Source organism: Giraffa tippelskirchi, chromosome 14, assembly GCF_054371585.1.
Source record: "Giraffa tippelskirchi isolate mGirTip1 chromosome 14, T2T-mGirTip1v1.2.pri, whole genome shotgun sequence".
Lineage (NCBI taxonomy): Eukaryota > Metazoa > Chordata > Mammalia > Artiodactyla > Giraffidae > Giraffa > Giraffa tippelskirchi.
In genome coordinates this window covers 46,920,715-46,937,617 of record NC_137288.1, presented here as the reverse complement: position 1 = coordinate 46,937,617, position 16,903 = coordinate 46,920,715, and the positions used below count along the sequence as shown (strand labels likewise).

The window sequence follows — 16,903 nt, the reverse complement described above, 5'->3', positions numbered from 1 at the left end:
CTGCAAAGGAAGGTGCCTCTTGTGTATTATTACAAAATTAACCAGGTAGTGACTGAATTGTAGCTACTGTTTTAGATGTGGTCTCTAGTGGAGCATACCATTGTGTAACTCCAGCTATTGCTGATCTACAAAGAGCTTTTTTCTCGGTACCATTTGACAAGCATCATTGCAGACACAGTGCTCATATCCAGCAGGAGCAGCTGCACGCCTTTCATGTCTTTCTTCAGGGCTATGTAAAGTCTACTGCTCTCTGTCATAATCTAGTTTATAGAGACCTTGATTGTCTCACCATCTTACAGAGAATATCGTGCTGGTCCACTCCAATAATGTCATTACATTAACTTGATTTGGAGGGCCAGAAGTGATAAGAACCCTAGATGCCTTAGTAAGACACATGCTTACCAGTGGATAGCAGATAATCTCTAGGAAAATTTACATCTTATCACTTTAAGGAAGTTGCCAGGAGTCTAGTAGTCTGGGGCACATCAGAATATCCTGTCTAAAATATAAGGCAAATTGTACCTTTAGCTGCTAAAAAAGAGGGAGAAACACTTGAGCCTTTTTGTCTTTTAGACAAGATATATCACATTTATATTGCTTTGTATAAGCCAGTCTTGAGTAGTTCCTAAAACAAGAGAAAACTCTGCAGGGCAAGCTTCTGTCATATGGGCCATATGACCCAGCAAAGCCTGTGTTGTCACATGTTAGTCACAGACTGCCATACAACATGGATACTCTGTCAAATGTTAACGGTAGAATCCCAGTGCGAAACTCTGAGGGTTTAGTTCAAAATTATGTCCTCTTCTGTTGATAAATATTTTTCCTTTTGAGAAATAGCTTCTGCTTTCTCCTGAGTTGTGGTTGAAATGAAATGGTTGACCATGGAACACAAACTGAGGTATATGCTTTGAACATGTGACCAACATATGGTGCTCCCATACTCAATAGCTTCAGAAACCAAGGTGTCAACATGGCTTTATTCCTTTTTATACTATTAAATAACTACCCTGGAAAAATTGTTTTGATTCCCATTTCTACACCTGTGTGTTTTATTGGTTGAAAGAACTTATTTTTCAAGTGAGGAATGTTTCCACCAGAGAATACCAAAATATCTCCACTGAATTGGAGGTTGAGACAGACACTTGAACACTTGGGGTTTTTCAAGATTGAACGCAAAAGGAGAAGGGGACGACAGAGGATGACATAGTTGGATGGCATCACTGACTCAATGGACATGAGTTTGAGCAAACTCTGGGAGATAGCAAAGGACAGGGAAACCTGGCGTGCTGCAGTTCATGGGGTCACAAGGAGTCGGACACAACTTAGCCACTGAACAACAATAACAAATTGACAAGCAGAAAAGAAGGTTACTGTGTTGACTGAGTCATGGGTTCCAATTATCAAGTGGAAATGGGATTCTCGGTACAGAAAAGGTTAAGAAAGAACTGCGTTTGGAATCAAGAGATTCTTTGAGACATATTTCAAAATAGTACACATAAATTCTAGTAAAATTTAATGGTAGACTGCATGCATTAGGGCTCTCCAGAGAAACAGAGCCAATAGGATGTGTATATATGTAAACACGCACACACGTAGCACAGTTCTCAGGGGTGTAGTGGGTCAAAGAATCTGCCTGTCAATGCAGGAGACGTGGGTTTGATCCCTGGATTGGGAAACTCCCTGGGAGAAAGAAATGGCAACCCACTCCCCGGGCAAGTATTCTTGCCTGGAAAATCTCATGGACAGAGGAGCCTGGCGGGCTACAGTCCATGGGATTGCAAAGAGTTTGACGCGACTGAGAGACTGAACACACACACACACATACACGTCTTCATACAGATAACATATACAAAAATATAAAATATACTATTAACATATGACAATGTATAATAAAAATACACATCTTTATTATAAAGAGACCGATTATGAGGAATTGGCTCATGGATTATGGAGGCTGAGAAGCTCAGAGATCTTCAGTCAGCAAGCTGGAAATGCGGGACAGTTCATGCATTCAGTCTGAGTCCAAAGGCTTGAGAACTAGGAAAGCTGATGATATGTGTAAGGTCCAGTCTAAAAGACCACGGACTCAAAACCCAAGAGAAGTTGATGTTTTGAGCCAAGTCCAAGGACCAGGAAAAAAAAACAATGTTGAAGCTGAAGTAGCAAGGCAAAAGGAGTTCCCTCTTATTCAGACTTCTTGTTCTATTTAGGTCTCCAATTGTTTAAAAGAGACCCACTCATATTAGGGAGGGAAGTCTGTTTAACTCAGTCTACTGATTCAAATGTTAGTCTTATCTGGACACACCTCACAGAGACAGCCAGAATAATGTTTGATCAAATGTCTTGGTCCCCTGTCAACAGTCAAGCTGACACATCAAATTAATTATCACAGTAAAATGACCCACTAAGGACTGAGAGTAAAGTCCTTCAAAAATGAATACTTGAACCACCTCCCAAGTATGGGACTACAGTCAGTTGACGTGTTGGCCAAGGGAAAAGGAAATATGAACTGTGTAATGGAAAGAGGGGAATTATAAACATCAACTATGGTCTTGTGACCAGTAACAGAAAAGAGGACAGTAACAGCTATGCTTATTTTCATCCTTGCTTGTTGCATTAATTTCCAAGAGATGCCATAAGAAAGTATCACAAACTTGATACATTAAAAGAACAGGAATTTATTCTTTCACAGTTCTGGAGGCTAGAAGTCCAAAATCAAGGTGTTGTCAGGGCTCTGCTCTCTCTTTGAAGGCAGTAGGGAAGAATCTTTGCTGGCTTCTTCCTGGTGGCTGGCAGCCTTTGACCTTCTTGTCTTACAGGGGCATCACTGCATTCAACCTCTGCGTCTCTTGTCACATGGGCTTCTTCCCCATACATCTGTGTGTCCACATCTTACTTTCCTTCCTCTTGTAAGGACACCAGTCATTGGATTCAAGGCCCACTCTATTCCAGTATGACCTAATCTTAACTTGATTACATCTATGAACACTCTTTTTTTTTTTTCAAATAAGATCGTTTCACAGGTATCAGGGGCTCCTTTTGGAGGACATAATTCAGTCTACAACACTTACATATGAAACCAATTATTTTCCTCCTCATTTCCCAGACCAATTTTTTTAATTGAAGTCCAATTGCCATGCAACACTATATTAGTTTCAGGTGTACAACCTAGCAATTTGATATTTGTAGACAGTGCAATGTGTGCTAAGCTGCTTCAGTCATGTCCGACTCTGTGATTCCATGGACTGTAGCCCTCCAGGCTCCTCTATCCATGGGATTCTTCAGGCAAGAATACTGGAGTGGGTTGCCATGCCCTCCTCCAGAGGATCTTCTTGGCCCAGGGATTGGAAGAGATCAAATCTCTTGATTCTCCTGCATTGGCAGGCGGGTTCTTTACTACTAGCGCCGCCTGGGAAGCCCATATGGCACAAAATGATCATCAAAATAAGTTAACATCTGTCACCACCCAGTTAGTTTTCTTGTGATGAGCACTTTTGAGATCTACTCTCTTAGCAATTTCAAATAAGCAAGATGATATTTAAAATTTTTTAAAATTTATTTAGTTATTTTTGGCTGCGCTGGGTCTTTGTTGCTGTCTGAGGGCTTTTCACTGAGGTGGCTTCTCTTGCTGAGGAGCACGGGATCCAGGATGCACGAGGGCTTCAGCAGTTGTGGCTCAAGGGCCCAGTTGCCCTGAGACATGTGGGATTCTTCCAGGCCCGCAATCAAACCCATGTCTCCTGCACTAGCAGGTGCACTCTTAACCACTGGACCACCAGTGAAGCCTGCAATATGGTATTAAACCATAGTTGTTATGCTACACTTTACATCCCCATGACTTATTTATTTTATAACTGGAAGTATGTACCTTTGACCTCCTTTACCCAATACACCCACCCTCCAATCACTGTTTCTGGCAACCTCCAATTTATTTTCTGTAACTATGAGAACTTGTTTTTCTTCTTTTTTTTTTGATTCCATATATAAGTGAGATCATATATTATTTGTCTTTCCGTTTATTGAATTTAGCATAATGTTCTCAAGGTCCATCCTTGTTGTTGCGAGTGGCGAGATTGTATTCTTTTTATGGTTGGATACTACACCATTGTGTGTGTGTATACACACATCACATTTTCTTTATCCATTCCTCCATTAATTGACCTTGTGCTATGTTGTATTGCACAACTGCACAGACACGACTGAGTGACTAAGTACAGCACGTGTTGTATGGTTGGGTCTATGTGCTAAGCCGTGTCTGACTCTTTGTGACCCTATGGACTGTAGCCCACCAGGCTCCTCTGTTTATGGGATTCTCCAGGCAAGAATACTGGAGTGGGTTGCCATTTCCTCCTCCAGGGGATCTTCCTGACCCCAGGGATCAAACCCACGTGTCTTATGTCTCCTGTCTTGGCAGGTGGATTCTTTATCACTAGAGCCACCTGGGAAGCGTTGGTGGTTGTCTGAGTCTTCTCTCTTTTCTCTTGGTCTGTCTAGCAAAATGTGAATTTCATTGGTGGTTGTTTACATTAAAATGTAGGTTACAGGGTATCTGGAAGGAACTGTGGCTGAACCGGAATTAATATCTCTCAGATACAAATATGGCAATAGACGGGACTTTGTGTCTTCTCTTCGTGGGGGAAAGAGAGACGGTGCACGTATCTTCATGTTCAATAGAATAGTTGCATCCTGCTAGGCAGATGCATGATGTTACTTCTTTGTTACCTGTAAGTATTTAAGTACAGTAGAGTGAGAATGGTGCTGAGTACCCCAGAGGGTAGACTATTCCTATTATTTGTGGGAGATCAACTGATAAGAGAAGTCATTTTGGCTTCCTGCTTCTGAGATGGAGCTTACAGCAGCTTCTGGTTTCCTATTCAAGCAGAGCGGTTTCAGGGGTTGCAGCAGCAGAGTGTGCCTTGCACTCACGGAGCTCTGACTTTGGCAGTGGCAGTGACAACGGTAGGCGACTTTGGACTCCTGGTCTCCTGCAGCTTCAGTGAGCGTGGGCCCCTGGCTTCCTGCAAAATAGCAATCGTTTCAATATCAATAGCTTCAATGGCACAGTGGTCATGGGTCCTTGGTAACATTATTTTCTCTTCTAGTCCTGAGGGATAGTTTTCTCCAGTACTTTCTAATCTCATCTTGCTTCTGTATCCCTTTGAAAACTTTTGCCAACAGTTGACTGCATTCATTAAATTCCTTGTTTGAGTATTTAGCTGCTGCTGCTGCTAAGTCGCTTCAGTCGTGTCTGACTCTGTGCGACTCGATGGATAGCAGCCCACCAGGCTCCTCTGTCCACAGGATTCTCTAGGCAAGAATACTGGAGCGGGCTGCCATTTCCTTCTCCATTGAGTATTTAGCATGTTCTGTGTTTTCCTCAGTGGACACTAGCTGATACACTGTTCTTCTTGGGCACCCAACTAAGCTATACTTTTCCCTCCCTTTAAGTTACATGTGGCTGACTTCTAGGCGATGGTATATAACTGAGTGATATATGCTGTTTGGGTCCAAAACTTTTGAAAACTGAGTACGCAACCTTCTCTACTTTTCCTCCACTTTCTTAAGTGCGACATAGATAACTTTAGGGGATGGTGGAATAACAGCATAAGTCTCTGGATGGCCATGTGGAGGAAAGCATTAGGCTACTATATAAATGGGAAACAAAAAATTGTATTTGAACCTTTATGTGCTTTGGTGTCCATGATAGCAGATAGTTACTCTAGCTGATAAAGTTATTCTCCAAATAGTATACATTTTTGCTGACTATAAAGCAGCCACAAATGCATTCATAGTAGTACAGTAGTAGGTGAATGGCAAAATTACTACATTTCTGGAGCAAGGATTTATTTATTCTATCTTACTTATGGTTGGAATAAAAATTGTACTAGTTTTGAATACCCCTAAATGTTTCTGAACAAATGGGAAGATAAGTCTACATATGTGCAAAATGACTGGCATATGTTCTAAACACGACAGACACGTGTATGACACAGTGTTTTCCGAAGTGCAGTGTGCCTAATTTGGAGACTACCAACTTAAACATCTAGGATGCAGAAGATGATCCACTGGTGTGATAGAAAGTATGAAAACTTTCTTATTTATATCTTATCCTCTCATAGTTTCTATTTTTTAGTATGTTACATAACATGTAACATGCTACTACATATATAAGTTATACAGTAATAATTACACATATTGGAAGCACATGTTCAAAAATTTTGCACTGAAAAGGATGCGTGAACAAAAATATTTAGAGACCATTGGCAAACAATTTATTTAAGGGCCTTGAAGTAGTCTTAGTGACATGATAGTGTTATAAATTCACAGTGTATTTAATAAGGCAATGGATGTATAGGAGAGTGTTTAATATACAGAAATTCATCTAGTATTACATGGGTTATAGCTTTTTCTGTTTTCTTAACTTTCTCTGAAATCCTGGATGAGTTACTTAATTATTACTGGTCTCATTTTCTTCTTATCAAATATGAGGATTAGGTTAATCTGATTAATTGTGCTCAGTGGTACTCCAAAAGTTTTGATGAGTTTCTATAGAGCTCCTGCAAAGGTAGGAGGCAGGGAAGGCTACAGGAAGACTATAGACAAGATTTTCAGCCTTGCTCTATTACTTCATCTAGGGTACTTAGCTCCCTTTATAGGTCAGAGGTACACGGTAAGAACAGAGGATTTGTCAAACGGCAGGGAAGGGATGGAGGAAGAAAGGAAAACCGCTGGGCTAGATCACTTCTTAACATCCATTTCCATTTTAAGGGCAAATAAAATTCAAAATTATTATAACTAATCTCTAGTATTGAGAATAAATGCCTATCTAAATATTACATGATGTCCTCATAAGTATAAAACTCCTGGGTGAGATAAACACAATTAAACATATGCAAAGTCATTATCAATATACTGGGCTTGATGTAAAATGCAAGGCTGCACTATTAAGAGTCCTAGCATCTCAGTTGGCTTTTTCTTGAGTTAGCTCACTTTACAAAGTCAACCACAGTAGAACTTGTGCTATGGCTATGTTTTTTTCTAAAATCTTTTAATCAACTTATTAATGCATGTCATGTGATCAGTTTAACTGGTTAACAAGAAAAAAAGGAAACCAGTAAAGATCCCAAGAGAGGAGAGTTGGCAGAGAGACAATAGCACATTTAACACTTCCAGGATGAAGACGCTTTAAAATAGACTAGATATTCGGCTGGTCTATTTTGAACAAATACTGTAACTGTTAAATTTTCTAAAATAAGCTCTGTTTGGTCTTTGGGATTCCATATTGGTATTTTCCTGTTTTGAACATGAAAAAGTAAGAATATTTATTTCGCTGTATTACTATTCATTGGTTATACTTTACGTCTCATCATTTGATTCGGCTGGAGTACTCCTTCCTCCCTTGACTCTCAGGAAAAGGGACAGCAGGCTGACTTCGCATCCATGCTGGGCTGTGAACCACTTATTTTAAATCCCATACACCATAATGTCATTTAAGTAAAAGCAGGCAGAGACCACTCTTACAGCCCTCTTATTTTGCTGTATTTTGTGACTGGGGGCCGAATTATGTAACGGATGGGACTGTTACAGTGGGCAAGGTGCTTGTGAACTCTTTCCAGGGACTTGTGCTGTTTGGGGTCTACTTACCCCTCTGACTCCGTATAAAGGTAAGACACACGTCATTCGGAACCATTCTGCTCAGTTTAGAAACACACCACTAATTACCCATGGTGGTCTGAAATGCTTTCCGTTTTCATAAACAGAAATACAGGTCGCCCTTAATCTGTGTCATAATCTGTCCTATTCCTCGCCCCGTAAAAAGGAAGACTAAAATGTTATGCAATCCCAAATTCACACGTAGTACAATCAGGCCACGCTAGAACTTAATGAAAGACTGACCCAGAGGGACCCCGTTTCAGCAGCCCGGGCGGCTGCCAGAGCCTCACTTCCTCCAGTGCCACCTCCAAGCTGTCCAGACGGAGTTCCCTGCCCCGCCCCTGCCCTCACAGCCAATGGGACAGGCCGCACCACCGGTCGGCCTCGACCACGGGGAGCCGCCCCTCCTTTGCCCCAGGCTGGGGCGGGGCGTCTACCCCTCCCTGCTCCAGGCTGCGCGCATGCGCACTCTCACAGGGCCTGGGCGAGACGCTTAGGGCTGGATTTTCCTCTCCTTCTCTCCCCCTCCTGTCGCGCGACTTTCCCAAAGCCGTACACCGCAGTGTTGCCGAGGGCCCCTTTCCTAATCCCTCAGAGGACGTGCTGCTCCGGCCTTGGGTGCGCCAGTACCCGGATGTGGAGCCGCTCTCGCCCGGCGGGGACTCTGTGGCGGGGCGGAGCGCGGCGGCGTGCGCGGGGGCAGAGAGAAGGGGGCCCCTGGGCCCGGGCGCTCGCCGGACGCCGGGAGGTACCATCACCGCCCACGGGGGAGGAGGCGGCGCCGGCGCTCGGGCGTCCACCCCGGGGCGAGGGCCCGGGGGAGAAGATAGGCCGGCAGTTAAGCTTGCTCCCCGCCGCCCGCGCCGTCTCCCCCGGGCGAGCTTCCCCCGGCCCCCTCCGCTCCCCGCGCTCCCGGTCGGGGGAGAGCGTGGTTTCCTGGCGGCCGTCGCTGTAGCCCGGCCGGGGAGCCCGGAGGAAGCGGGGGAGTCCCCGCCCACGGCCCCCTCCCCTCTGCCCGCCTGCCGCCGCCGCCGCCGCCGCCTCAGCCTCCGAGCCGCTGCAGTCCGGCCTCCAGTCCGAGAGGGGGGCGCGGCGGCGGCGGCGACGGCTGGGGAGCGGCTGCGGGCTAGGCGGGGGCCGCGCCGCCGTCCCCGTGAGTTATTCCCACGTCCCCCGGGGCTCGCTGCCGCCCCCGCCGGCGCCGAGAGTCCGGCCCGGGCCCAACTCCCTTACGGGCCCCCCGGCGGCGGCGGCGGCGGAGCCCGCGGCTCGGGCCCCAATGAGTAACTCCAGGAATAACCGGGTGATGGTGGAAGGGGTCGGGGCCCGCGTAGTGCGCGGCCCGGACTGGAAGTGGGGGAAGCAGGACGGCGGCGAGGGCCATGTGGGCACGGTCCGGAGCTTCGAGAGCCCCGAGGAGGTGGTGGTGGTGTGGGACAACGGCACGGCCGCCAACTACCGCTGCTCCGGGGCCTACGACCTGCGCATCCTGGACAGCGCGCCCACGGGTAAGGGCGGCCCCCGGGGGGCCGGGGCCTGCGCGCGGAGCAGGGGCGGCACGGGGTGGGCCAGGGGGGCGTCGGGCGGCCTGGGCGAAGCCCCGCGGTCCAACGCCTCCCCCGCCGCGCCCGGCCGGAGGGAGCGGGTAGGGAAGTAGTCAGAGGGAATTTTAGGTTCCTTACCTGGTAAACACATACTTGCAGGAAAAAAGACTCCCTTGCTTCCCTTCCCTCCCCCCGGTCCCCAAGGGAAATGATGGCTGCACCCGTACAAGGATGCTTTCAAGCCTGGAAGGCACAAAGCACCGGGAAGACAACAGACCCCTCCCCTCCTCCTCCAGGGAAGGGATCTGGAGAGCCTGTCCAATAAGCCATTGAAATTAATCAGCCGCCGAGTGATAAGGGACTGAAGGGAGGCTTGCCTTGCCATATGGTGTTTCGTTGGCCGGTTACAATTGCTGAGGGGCCGTTGGTACCTCGGTTTTGTTGCAATTCCCTTTCTTCCTCCTCCCCTGACACGTAGAAAGACTTGGAGTTCAGTAGCTGAATGCAACTTGATACCCAGTGGACTGATTTTTCATCTTAATTGTTTCGTTGTGTATCTTTATAGCAATAGAAGGAAAAACAGTGTCAATATTGAACCCTTTCTTTGTGTTAAATACTCGATCAAGTGGAAGATAGGCATGGGGTCACCTGGTATCTTTTAACATCTCAGTTCATCTGTAAGGTTAAGGCAGAGACTTATCCATTAACAAGGCTCTGAGTCATTGTCCTTCTCGGTTCACCAAATTTCAGGAACTGTTGGTTACTGATTCTAGAATTTTTCTATAATGTGATCACCTGAAAGCTTGCTCTCAGAATAATTTAATCGAATTCATTTTCACGTAGATTTATCCTTGGGACCCTGTTCAGTAGGAAATAGTTTCAGATTTCATATTTGATAGTTTTCAGCATTCTTAAGCAATTTCTAAAGCTTTATGATTGAGTTTGGCAAAACCTAACAGACCCTGAAATGGGTACATAGTTAGCAGCCAATAGAAAGGAAATTGACACAAAGGCAATTCAGGTATTGAATAGATAATGCCTAGAATTGTGTTTCTTAGCTGGTTGTTTAAATGTTGCAGAAGATTTATGTGCAGGGCCAAAAGAAAAGATTTCCCAGTACAGAAAGGGACTACCAGTGTGTTCTTACAGAATACTCATTGTAAGCATATGTAAATATCAATGTATTGTAAATCTGCAACCCTTTTTAAAAGTGTTAATAAATCTCTTCTGTACTTCTGCTTCTTAACTTAATAGTACCTATTATTGATTGTTATACTATGCCATGCTAAGTCGATTCAGTTGTGTCCCACTCTTTGCAACTCCATGGACTGTATAGCCTGCCATGCTCCTGTGTCCTCTGGATTCTCCAGGCAAGAATACTGGAGTGGGTTGTCATGCTCTTCGCCAGGGGATCTTCCCCATCCAGGGATCGAACTTGCATCCCTTATGTCTCCTGCATTGGCAGGCAGGTTCTTTACCACTTGGGCCACCTGGGGAGCCCCTTAGTGATTGTTCCATGTTAGCAAATATAGGTCTACCTTAATATTTCATAGCTGCGTAATATTCCAGTGATTGTATGCAGTACTTTATTTAACCAGTGCTGTGTTGATGGACATTTGTATTGTTCCAGGTCTTATTTACAGTGATGCACTGAATAAGTCCTTGAACATTTATATGCATGTGTATTGAGCACTTCGGAAGTGGAATTGCTGCCTTAAAGGGTACATATATGTAACATTTTGGTAGATGTTGACTAAATGCCCTGCAGAGACATTTTTACCAATTTGCCCTCCTAACAACACTGTATGGGGCATATTCTTGTTTCTGGACACTCTTAATTAAAATTTTATCCTGCTAGCGCAAGCTAAACTTTGACCACAACTCAACAATTTGAAGGCATCTTGGGATCTGTAATGGTAGGTTTATGGGGAATTTTAAATATCTTTCCAGGGTAAAGGTAAAGTGTAACAAATCCTGTACTGCAGCAGGTTTTGAAGGGATATTCCTGTTCCCTGTATGTTTTATAGTATGGAATATATCTGTCCTATAAATAGTTTTATTATCTTATGTAAAAACAGGTATTTTTCAGAGGTTTAAAAATCTTAGTTTACAAGATAATTTTACACATTATTTAATGTATTGCTGCTGCTGCTAAGTCACTTCAGTCGTGTCCGACTCTTTGAGACCCATGGACAGCAGCCCACCAGGCTCCTCTGTCCACAGGATTCTCCAGGCAAGAATACTGGAGTGGGGTGCCATTCCTTCTCCAATTTAATCTGTTGATATGTATCAGTTCATCTTGTTCATCGGATGCTGTTAGCAAACATTTTTAAAACCCCTATAGAAAATTAGTGTTAAGCAAATAAAGCAAGAAAGTAAAGTTTCTTAAAGAAGAAAACGTCTGATATGTTAAAATGTAGAACAGTCCTGTTTACTGTTTGGGACAAGGTTTCTCAGTTTTGGCACTATTGCTGTTTGAAACTGATTAGATAATTCTTTACTGGAGGGGGCTGCCCTGTGCACAGGCCTCTACCCACTGGTTGTAGACATGATAACCCAGAATATTTTCAGATAGTGCCAGATGCCCCCTAGGGAGCAGGATTGCCCCCAGTTGATAATTCATTAGTTTGAGGATATGTGCTTATGTGGTAAAAGTATACCAAAAAGTAATAATAAGTGCCAAACTCAAGAGAGTGGATATTTTTACATTGAAGGAAGTGTAGTGTAGTAATTTTTTTGGTAAATTTTATGTCATAAACTGCGTCGTGGGTGTGTAGGTGTTTGTTATATTTTTATGCCTTTTGTGTTCTTAAACTTCATTGTTAGCTTTTAAAATTCTTATAATATTTACCAGGACAACTGAGATTGATTATTCAATTTTTTGTTTCTTAGGTGTACTCACATTATATGAACAGAAAATTTATTGCAGTCTGTTTGGGAATTAAGAAATGGGTACGTTTTAAAATAAAATTCTATGCAACTTCCTAAGAATTAAGGATTCTGGAGTAGTTGAGTCATTTTGAATCTTTCTGTTATTCCTTTACTGTGTTTTGGAGATTTTGTGTAAGGGTTGTGTGTGGGGTCTGTCACGTTTTGGCATATAAGTTTTATTTTATTTCTTTTAGGTGTCATATGATAAGTTTGAATTTATGTCTAGGATAGTCAAGCTTTGAAAAGAGGAGCATTTAGTGTATATTTGAATGATATAACTTCTTTCTTGTATCCAGATATATTTGGTTAATTTGTAGTGGGGAAGAAGATTGTGGAAATACATATGTTATTGAATTCGTTGGGAGTTAATTTTGGGAAGTGTGTAATCAAGTAGGTATAGTTGACATTTTATCATTTAGGTACTGACTTTATAGGATTGGGGAGAAATGTATTTTTACTCAGTGCTCGTTTTTTGGTCACTTGACCTCAGTGTTGTATTGTTACCAGAGAAAGAGTGGAGAAGATAATTTGCGTTGCCTATTAAGGTTCTTTCTACCCTCCTGAGTATGGTTAGTGAAAGTTAGAAGTATAGATTAGGTTTATTTAAAATCAGCTTCTGATATTGTTGGTCCAGGCTGTCTCGGGACAGTTCTTTGTCCTTTTCTTCCACCCCTAGCAAAGAGTGCTTCTTTGGTCACATGTGGACCAGCTCCTTAGACGTCATTACTCGGTTGAAGGCCTAGAAGTGCTCACCCTGGATAAAAAGTGAAGTCGATTAAGAACCCTCAGCGTTTCCTTTCTGAGCCCCCTTATTTCTCTTCTGATCTGTTTCTAGAACTACAGGAGAAAAGAGTGTTATCTGGGGAGAGAGCCTTGGGAAAAAACAGGACTTGTGTGAACAGTGTTTGGGGAGTAGGATGCCAGACCTGGAAAGGATGAGATATTGTGAGATGGTTTTTGCTAAAGGCATCTGTAAGGAAAGCTTGATTTTCCTAAAGAGCCTAAGAGCTTTGAAGACTTAGGTAACATACCTTTTCCTTTTTTATCTTCATCTACTAAAATGATGTTTTAAATGATGAAAGTCCAGCTAGTTTTAATACTCCCTGTAGATTGCAACTTGGTTGAACAAGGACCTCAAGAAATCAACTTGAAGTTCTCAAGAAATAGTTACCCCTCTATCAGTACTTGTCAGAGAGTAAGCTTGCGGGTCACTGGGAACTTTTAAAAAAGTAGATTGTGATTCACTAAGTGTGGAATTCAGCAAGAATAGTTTAAAAGCTCGCAGGTGATGGAGATGATGCTGGCCCATGGGCACACTTACCTGGTCTTAGTTGTAGCATGTGCTTAGTTGCTCAGTCGTATCTGACTCTTTGGATCCTGTGGACTGTAGCCCACCAGGCTCCTCTGTCCATGGGATTCTCCAGGCAAGAATACTAGAGTGGGTTGCCATTCCCTCCTCCAGGGGATCTTCCCAACCCAGGGATCGAACCCAGGTCTCGTGCATGGAAGGCGGATTCTTTACTGTCTGAGCCACCAGGGAAGCCCTAGTTGTGGCATGCAAACTCGTTAATTGCGGCATGTGGGGTCTAGTTCCCTGACCAGGGATCGAACCCGGGCTCCCTGCATTGGGAGTACAGAGTCTTAGCCCCTGGACCACCTGGGAAGTCCCCTGTAATGCTCTCTTAATATATGGTGGTGGTTTAGTTGCTGAGTTGTATCCAACTCTTGCAACCCCATGGACTGTGTAGCCTGCCAGGCTCCTGTGTCCATGAGATTTCCCTAGGCAAGAATACTGGAGTGGGTTGCCATTTCCTTCTCCAGGATCAAACCCAGGTCTCTTGCATTGTAGGTGGATTCTTTACCAATGGAGCCACCAAACTACAGGCTTATCTCTGTGGTTAGATTAGATATTTCTCTTTAAATGTGTCTCCAGGTAGCCTCCCACAGGTTCTCTCCTCCACCTTTAATTGCTAGACAGTGTGATTGCAGTGTACCCTGTGCTCCTTTCTGCTGCCACAGGTATGCTGGTTGTAATTGTCTTTTTGCATGAGATTATTAGTTTGAGGGGAAGGAGTGTGTGTGTGTTTGTTCCTTGTATCTCCATTTTCTAGCAAAACCATAGCTCTGGATGAGTATTTTCTGAATAAAATGCTCTTTTCAAAGAGCTTTGAACTCATGAGATGTGCAGTTGGATTCCTAACAACAGATAAAAAGAAACTCAGGGTTGAAGAGATGAAGAAACTTGTCCAGTCCCAAAGCTGATGAATGGCAGATTATAGGGATGAAAATTCATTGCTTTTCCCCATCATTCTCTCTTCTGTTTATAGTAGTTCAGAAATGATCACCATTTGTACTACTTTTCCTGAGGGAAAGTTGACTAGAAAATTGAGATAAATTATTCTAGTCTGTGATATGGTTGTTTGATTGACTTAGTATAACACTATTGTTGGACATTAATGGTTTTTATGTATGTGTATCCCACATGTAACATGTAATCCAGCCCTATGGGACCCCCTCCTTTAAGCCTCTTACATTTGGGATAATCCTGTTTTTTCATTGTTTTCCCATTTTTAGAAGTGGTGGATTGGTGTGGTTTCCTGTCTGCTGACTGGACCCTGATTAATGCCATGTGTTTACCTAACTCAGTCTTATGTTTCTATTTCATTTACCGGTCAAGTAAACATTTTTATTAAAATTTAGCTGGTAGTTTTCCATCTTTTCTGATCCTGATCATTTCTTACAAACAAATTGGAAGGTGTTTCACTTTTTTATTTTGAATAAATGAATTCAGAATCCACTGAATTTAAGATGAAATAAAAATGATTTTCTTTTATGGATGCAGATATTAGTGTTTATTGGTGACACACATTGTTTCAGCATTAAAGACCACATAATGAGGGAAGTATCTCCAGATGTCACTTTTCACCTTGCTTACTCTAGTTCCTTTTGGACTGCATTTATTTTCTTATTTCTTGTCAGATACCACCTTTACCTGGAGGGACAGATTAAATGGTATAATTAAAAAATATATGTATCTTCTAGGGAGCATACTGTTAGCAACCACTTTTCGTTCTAGAAAAGGTCTGCAATTTGGGAATACTTACTCTTATTTTGTAGGAAAAAGAAAAAGAAAGGAACTTACTTTTGATTTTGACTCTTAAGCACTTTATCTCAAGATAATCAACATGTGGTTTTATATCATTAAGATGTATTCTGCAAGTCTGCCTAACTATGTCTTAGTGTGCCAGAAGTGAGCAACGGTGTTAGACCCTCAGCTGTCAAACTCCCACCCATCCTCACTATACCTTGTATTGTGTGTGTTGTGTGATTTTTTTTTTAGAGACCCACTGAGAGTGCTAGTATCAGCTGAATAAAGTATAATTACTAACCTAATTTCATTCTTAGATTTTTAGAAAAAATAGTAAATGTGAACGTTTTAATGGAAGTCCATACCCTTTATTCAGAATGCTTGGGACTGAGTTTATAAACTTTTGGATTTTAGAGCTGTAATATGGTATTTGCCACAGAGTACATATTGCCCACTTCCAGGTCCACAGCACACCTGTCATATCAGATGCCCCAGTATTTCTGCAGAAAGCGTATGAATAATTATACTAAGGGAAAAACATCTGCTTCACTGAATATGCCGAAGCCTTTGACTGTGTGGATCATGACAAACTGGACAATTCTTAGAGATGGGAATATCAGACCACCTTACTTGCCTCCTGAGAAACCTGTATGTGGTTCAAGAAACAACAGTTAGAACCATACATGGAACAATGGGTTGGTTCAAAATTGGGAAAGCAGTACATCAAGTCTGTATATTGTCGCCCTGCTTATTTAACTTATATGCAAAGTACATCATGCAGAATGCTGGGCTGGATGAATCACAAGCTGGAAATCAAGATTGCTGGGAAAAATTTCAACAACCTCAGATATGCAGATGATATGGCTCAAATGGCAGAAAGTGAAGAGGAACTTAAGAGCCTCTTGAGGTTGGAAGAGGAGAACGAAAAAGCTGGCTTAAAACTCAGCATTCAAGAAACTAAGATCATGGCATCCGATCCCATCATGACATGGCAAATAGAAGGGGAAAAAAGTGAAAACAGTGGCAGATTTTATTTTCCTGGGCTCCAGAATCACTGTGGATGGTGACTGCAGCCATGAAATTAAAAGATGCTCCTAGGAAGGAAAGCTATGACAAACCTAGACAGCATATTGAAAAGCAAACACATCACTTTGCTGACAAAGGTCTATATAGTCAAAGCTACTGGTTTTTCCTCAGTATTCATTGGAAGGACTGATGCTGAAGCTGAAGCTCCAATACCTTGGTCACCTGATGTGAAGAGCCGACTCATTAGAAAAGACCCTGATGTTGGGAAAGATTGAAGGCAGGAGGAGAAAGGGGACGACAGAGGATGAGATGATTGGATGGCATCACTGATTCAATGGACGTGAATTTGAGCAAGCTCTGGAGGATGGTGAAGGACAGGGAAGCCTGGCATGCTGGAGTCCATGGGGTCGCAAAGAGTCGGACGCAACTGAGTGAGCGACTGAACAAACAACAGCATAGCCTTTTGTTCATTCAGATCAGGATTTACCACTAAGTGAGTTTGCTGCCCATCTACAAAAAACTTGAGAGTTTTGGGATTTTGGAATAGATAAGAGATTGTGGGCTTATCTTTTCCATTTCAAAGCACTATTCTTCTGTATTTCCTGGGTCATGTACCTCACTTTGGAAACTTGTACTGAGTCTTCAGACAAGAGCTTATGCA

The 16,903-nt window shown here is 43.1% G+C and overlaps 1 protein-coding gene and 1 long non-coding RNA gene across 3 annotated transcripts in view; one reads left to right on the top strand and one right to left on the bottom strand.

The window, feature by feature from the left end:
- Positions 1 to 2,658: 2,658 nt before the first annotated feature.
- LOC145534689 (uncharacterized) lies at positions 2,659 to 9,442 on the bottom strand. The gene is made up of 2 exons (XR_014074872.1): positions 9,336 to 9,442; positions 2,659 to 5,018 (listed from the first exon to the last, which is right to left on the bottom strand). It is a non-coding gene; the product is annotated as an uncharacterized LOC145534689 (long non-coding RNA).
- MIB1 (MIB E3 ubiquitin protein ligase 1) overlaps positions 8,710 to 16,903 on the top strand; it is a 99,579-nt gene continuing 91,385 nt past the window's right edge. The window contains exons 1-2 of one of the 2 annotated variants that reach the window (XM_081562754.1): positions 8,710 to 9,161; positions 12,090 to 12,149. In XM_081562754.1, coding sequence (XP_081418880.1) covers positions 12,146 to 12,149 — 4 coding nt within the window. In that variant the 5' untranslated portion in view covers positions 8,710 to 9,161; positions 12,090 to 12,145. The remainder of the gene's footprint in view (positions 9,162 to 12,089; positions 12,150 to 16,903) is intronic. The other variant, XM_081562753.1, reaches the window with a different exon arrangement.